Source organism: Chanos chanos, chromosome 6 (assembly GCF_902362185.1).
Source record: "Chanos chanos chromosome 6, fChaCha1.1, whole genome shotgun sequence".
Lineage (NCBI taxonomy): Eukaryota > Metazoa > Chordata > Actinopteri > Gonorynchiformes > Chanidae > Chanos > Chanos chanos.
Window position 1 is genome coordinate 12144364 of NC_044500.1, and position 6416 is coordinate 12150779.

Below are 6416 nucleotides of genomic sequence, written 5' to 3' on the forward strand. Positions count from 1 at the left end.
AGTCTCTTGATTCCTGTGATGGATTTGAGAGACAGAAAACCCAGCGTTGACCTAAAACGACAGTCCAACCAAAATATTATGCCAGCTACAACATGTTTGTTAAGGTATGAATGTTTTCTCAAAAGCCTTTCAGAGCTAGTTCAGCTTACAGACAGTTGTGAAACAGTCATACATCACTGAATATCCATGTGTAATTACCAATATAAAAACAATGAGAATAGCATGCACAAAACTGATCTGATAATCTAATTACACTTGATGAAGCGTATTACATGTTTACACAGGGAGTTTCATGTTATGTGTTACACTGCAGCGAGTGAAACCCACAGCTCAGTTCACACTGCAGTAGTGCATGGGAGACAAAGTGACACAACTGCAGTTTGCGGTGATAGAAATAATTTAATATAAGACACACATGTAAATTTAATTTAGTGAATACATGAATATATCTAATGAACATACCATCATCACTGTTAAAGAAGATCGATTTATTTTCAGGCTATGCAGATACAAGTACTATACCTCATATCTGAGATCTAACATATATTTTTACCTTAGGTTTTGGACTGTCAGAAACAAGAACAGACAGCCGTGCCTAGTGGTTATGAACACCTTTGATTTTTGTGTTGTAGTACTGAGCATAATACTTCTGGAGCCAAGCATCAGTCATTTGTATGGATTTCTATGGTGGGTCTAATATATCTGAGAATGAAGTTCAAGACAGTTTTGTTTACAGTTCTGTTTTTTCTTCTTGGGAAATAAACTGAGCACCAAGTCTTCTTTTTGTGTCTCTCTATGTGTGTTAAATATCAGATCTGTGTTTTTTTTTTGTTTGTTTGTTTGTTTGTTTTAAACTTAATACTGATAAACAAGAGTTTATCTTTGAATACTAAAACATTGTTTTAAGGTACATGTTTTAATGTATGTGACATAATGCTCTCTCATTGAATAAAATACCTGAAAACTCTCTTGACCCAGGTTGATAGCCACATGCTAATACTAAATAGCCTACTTTCTTTAAAAAAAAAAAAAAAAAAAAAGTTCTACAAAACATTTTTGTGTTTTGTCAAATAAATCTTAAATCAATTATTAATTTAAGCTTGATACCACAGGTACCTTTGTTTGGCAATGTCAAATTAATGCAGTCGTATGGTACAGTTTTAGTACAATATTTAAGAAAATCATAAATGCTCATTCCACATTCATATATAATGAGTCATTCTCCTTTATGTACAGTGATCGGTAAGTCTATAAAAATATCTAGTTTGCATTTCATAAACTATACACAGTAACGATTCTAAAGTGGTCAGACTTTGTCAGATACAGTGCTATGTTGCATTGAAGGAAAAGTTCACTAACTCCTTTTATCTTTGTGCTTTTTCTGTAAAACAGCTCTTTGCGTGGTAGTTTGATGCATTTAACTGAGTGTGATAGCAGGGTTTTTAAAGATGCTAACATTAGCCTCCTTAGCTGGAAAGGTAGGAGCATATGAGACCAAGATCTGAACAAGCCTTTCACAAATAAAAATATCACATCTAATATGTTGATTTGAGACATAAAAGATATCAAGACAACATACATCAGCATGGAAGCGATGTTTTATCATACATTCATCAGATTTACTCAAGGAACAGATCAGCGCTTTTCAGCTTTGGAAGTCGCTATATATACACGATACAAAAAAGCACTACCGTTTGACTTCTAACTTACATACTGCATCTTACAGTATCGTTTCTCCTTTCAACTGGTAATGAAACTGACTCATGATGATTTAGATGTAAAAAGGCTTGTTCAAACCTGTGGGATGAAAAGAACAGAAACTCGATAAAATCCCTTCTTACCCTAATACAAACAATGATTTTTTTTTTCACACAGAAAGCACTGAACTACTTTCTCCCTCATTAAAAAGTGGTAATGGCATGAGACATTGCTTGAACACAACACAATGACTGTGTTTTGCCTGTTTTTGACACATGCACAGCGATGTGGGAAGACATCATTCTAATCTCTCTTTAGGATTAGAAGTGGCAGGGAGATTTTTCTCTGTACATCCAAAGAGAAAAGGAATTTGCCGTGTCTTTATCAACTTATTTAAAGGGTCTGATACAAGAGGCATCTAAATCAGAAAGTCTCGATGTGGAACTTCGCTCAAATTCATCACTTTGAATGTGAACAGGAATGAATCCTATTTGTATTTTTTTGGTTAAGTGGTTATGGACCATTTGCATACAGTGCGATGGAAAACCTTGAACGCTGTTTGGGGTAGAGCAGCATTTTTACAGTTAAATGAAAAACTCATCCACTTGTCCTGTATGTTGCTCACTCTGACTGAATGAAGGAAGAGTCTGTGCCAGTTGAGTCTTATTCTCAATCCCTCTCTGATCCGAGATCCTGAGGTTACCCGCAGCCTCCAGACTGCTCCCTTTGAAAACTCTGGGGCTGCATCCTGTTCTGTGCTCCAGGCCGGCTGAAGGCCCCGCCCACGTCCTCAGCGCCTCAGGTATATTTGTCTCAGGAAGGCAACCTTTCAAATCCCCGGCCAGGGTCTCCAGGGAGGAAGCCCCCACAGCAGCAGGCCTGTCAGATCGAGGAGTGACCGTACATCCCGTGTCCACGTTTGTCTCCGCCTCCTCCCCCTCCTCCTCCAGAAAGAGGTGGGATGAGGATTGCTCGGAGGACGGCGTTGGCTCGTGAGCGTTGACGGACAAGGCGGCCGGGCTGCTGCGCTGGGAGGAGTAGCAGGAGCTGCCAGGAGGGGTGCTGCAAGTGCTCTCAGAACCTATAGCATCTACACCAACGACACAAAATTTCTGCCCCCCAGGAGAGCGGTCCGCAGGAACCTCCACACGGGGGCGACCTAGAGTCCGTTCTTTAAGCTGAGACAGCCTGTTGCTAGGAGACATGGATTGGGGCTGTAAGGTTGTGGTGCCCTTTAACAGGGATCTGGTAGGTAGACTAGGGCAGGTCAGTTGGAAGGCAGATGTCAAAGGTCGTGAAGGCTGTGCTGGTACTTTTACCTTGGGGGAAGAAGAAAAGTATACTCACCTTAGTTTGAAAACACATTACACATTAAGAGCCCTTATTGCTTACATCATTAGCATTTAATTGTATGTGTAAAACCAATACCGTGATTCTATGATTCACCAATAAAAACTAGGAGGGTTTTATGCAGACTAAAACTGACCGTGTAGATAGCTTTAATGCATCAAGTTCTAAATGTCACTTATTAGAAAACATGCAGAAGAGTTTGGTAACCACAGATTTAACATAAAATAAACTTTGACACAGTAACATAGCCAAAGATTAGAGCCCAAAAAAGGCATACATTTCTCTCTCTTCTACATTTCAACTACTCCTATGTGTGAAAATGCAAAGTACAATACTTCTAGAGAAAGAAAACAATACTTCTAGAGAACACTCTCTAGTACGTTGTAACACACACACACTCTCTCTCTCTCTCACACACACACACACACACACATAACTTTTCCATCTTTTTCACCAGACCTCAGCAGAACACTTCTGATGAGACAAACAGAGCTAAATTCAAACATTGAGAGGCTCATCTCTGTAGTCTGGCTGTGGTTGGGAGGTAATTACAGACTAATGTCTCCAGCTCTACGTGTTTTTCCAGTCATTGAGGATTGTTTTTGGCAGCTTAACCGGGTCAGAAACTATCATGGCCTCACATGGCAGACCACTGAGCATAAATCTCATTGCCACAAGACTGCGTATTTACTGTATTTACATGCACACACTGCCAGGCTTTCTCGCCTCATCTCAGAAATGTCATGAGTTTGCATTAACCAAACCAAGGACATGGTAACAAGGCACATTCTGTATCAATGCACAAAAATTATGGGAGAAACACAAAAGATCACGATAACTGTCGTGTAAAGGGCCACACCAAAGCCAAGCATTTCAAGAAGGTTTCAGTTTGACGTTTAGAGAACTGTATCAACATCAGGAACTATTCTACACTAAACGTCTCACACAATTCAGCGAATTTCAGTGAAGTGTTGTTGACTAATTGTAATTTACTGGAGTTGCACAAAGTTCATTTCAGAGTAATTTGACATCTAAAAACAACTTCAGGTGCACCGTTACTTGTGAAAGAACACGTTTTTTTATGAACACATTTACTCTAGTGAATGTTGATTTACACTAATAGTGAATAAGTTTTACTACAAGTGCATTTTACACTGATAATTTTTCTATGCAGCCTTGTTTAGCAAAAGATAAACATTTACACAGCTGATGTAGGAGAAAACAAAGCCAAATCCAGTTTCTGGCCAACACGGCTGTCCCATGATGAAATTAACTCATCTTTTATATGAGGAACTTTCCAAATCTCTCTGATTTTTTTTTTTCTAAATGCAGAAGAGGTGCACTATCATACCAAAATCTAATATCCCTCATGCTGTCCAAAGCCCAACCTTATAAACTATTAACAGACAATGACATGTTGAGACACCATACCTGGAATAGGATCTTGTTGCCATCGAGGTCTTCCGTCTGCCAGCGGGTGGGACTGATAGGTGAGCAGGGGTTGGGCAGCAGGGGCACCAGCTGGCCGATCTCACCCACGCGGAACTGCAGCACGGCGGAATGGCACGGCTCGACCCTGACGCCGGGCGACAGCTGTTTGAGAGCCAGCTGTAAGCTCAGGCCTCTCTCCGTATACAGGACGAACCAACAGAAACCCGTCTTTTGCTCCTCCGCTCTCTTCTGCAGCACCGTCTCATAGAGCCGCACCGTGTCCTCGTAGTTATCGTAGCCGCTGTGGAGCGTCACCCTCACCACCTCACCTCCGATGTGCACCGGCCGGACCCCCCACACCGGCATCCCCGTGCCCAGGCTGTAGAAGTCCCGGCTGGGCAGAAGGTACGGCCTGAGCAGGGCGTTAGACGGGGAGGTGGTGGAGCTGATGTGAATGCCTCCCGCCTTCCCCCCACAGCTCTCGGTGTGGTGATACTGCCACGGTGGGCACTGAAGGAAGTCGAGGACTCTGAGGATACGTTCCTCGCCGTAGGATTCGTGCAAGAACAGCGTCACAGCGAGGGAAGGGTATCCAGCCACGGGGGAGAGGTGGGCACGGGAGTAGTCACGCAGCGGGCACGCACGCTCGGACACGTGAAAGAGGCGCAGGCCGGGACAGATCCACTTTAGCAGGCGATCGAGTGTGTGCTGAAGGAGGAGGGACTCTCCAGGATTGGCCAGTAGATGCATTGTCACCAGAAGAGGTTCCTGGCCTGGAGCTGACATATGATCAGCTAAATACAGGGAACCAAAAGAGGGTGGATTGGAGATGCAGTATTATGGACACATGTCGAAAGAAACAAGGGGCATCTGTATGAGCTGCCATTAAAAATAAAATGCTTTCAAGATTTCATCACAGTATACCACAGTACTGACATGATCATAGCTGTTACAAAGAACATTATTTCTTAACCAATTACTTTCTGAGAAATGTAATATGTTTGTATGTTTTTGTGATACAGTTTGTGTTAGTCTTTTACTTACTGCTACTAGATGACATTTTGCTGCAGTCAGATCTACAAGACAAACATAAGAAAAAAATTCTGTGATTTTTTTCCCCCCACTAAAACATAAGCATTTCAAAGCCTTAAAGAGCCAAAACACCTGTGGTTCAAAGCCCTTTCAGTTTAATTAGCATTACCTGTTTTCAAACACTCCTGTCATCTTAATAAAATGATATCCAAATATATGATGTGCGGTAGTCGTCAACATTGCTGATCAATTAATCAGTCAATTAATCAGCGAGGAGGGCAGAACATTCCAAACACATACATTTTAGAAATTGCCGCAGTTAATTCACGACAAACAGATTTGCTTGGAACGTTATTATGTTTGGACTGACGTGTTATGTTTGGACACTCCACATTTTTCTTTATTTAGCCTTCTTTTATATATATATATATATTCACCATATATATCAGACAAGTGAGAATAACAGTGTTTAAACGCAGCGTTTTAATCGGGAGGGTCCAATCAGAAAGTAACTTTAATCTTATCAACTCTTCAGATTTTAATCCTATTGTTTTAGCAATCTTAATCCGCAAGCTCAGCAAAAGTAATGGATCATCTACTCTAAAAGAACTTGTTGCATTGCGAAAATATGAGACTGTTCTGAATAAACACTCTGTATACACCACGGAGAGCCATGCGTATTAAAACAGACGTGAAATTTATTAATAAAGTGACAACGCGCACTGGATAAGCTCTGGCTTTGTACGTCGCCCACTTGGATACCACAAACAAAGTAACCAACAAAGTGGCTTGCAGCTAGCAACAGATGGCTAGCATTAGCAGCTAACTTACCCCGCAGTCTCAGCTCCAGAATCCACGTTTTCATCATCAGTTCTGGTGCTGAGTAGAAACGGTTTGCGTAGCAT

At 41.4% G+C, this 6416-nt stretch overlaps 1 protein-coding gene across 1 annotated transcript; it reads right to left on the reverse strand.

Annotated features, from left to right (window-relative positions):
- Positions 1-2282: 2282 nt before the first annotated feature.
- Positions 2283-6416, reverse strand: fam124b (family with sequence similarity 124B). The gene is made up of 4 exons (XM_030778019.1): positions 6343-6416; positions 5524-5555; positions 4480-5273; positions 2283-3017 (listed from the first exon to the last, which is right to left on the reverse strand). The coding sequence occupies exons 1-4, from the start codon at positions 6414-6416 to the stop codon at positions 2283-2285; spliced, it is 1635 nt and encodes a 544-aa protein (XP_030633879.1).

Coding starts and splice junctions, on each gene's coding strand:
- fam124b (XM_030778019.1), bottom strand. CDS start 6,416: ATGCTACGCAAACCGTTTCTACTCAGCACCAGAACTGATGATGAAAAC. Junction 5,274..5,523: donor CAAAATGTCATCTAGTAGCA/GTAAGTAAAAGA, acceptor CCCTGTATTTAG/CTGATCATATGTCAGCTCCA. Junction 3,018..4,479: donor GCAACAAGATCCTATTCCAG/GTATGGTGTCTC, acceptor TCTTCCCCCAAG/GTAAAAGTACCAGCACAGCC.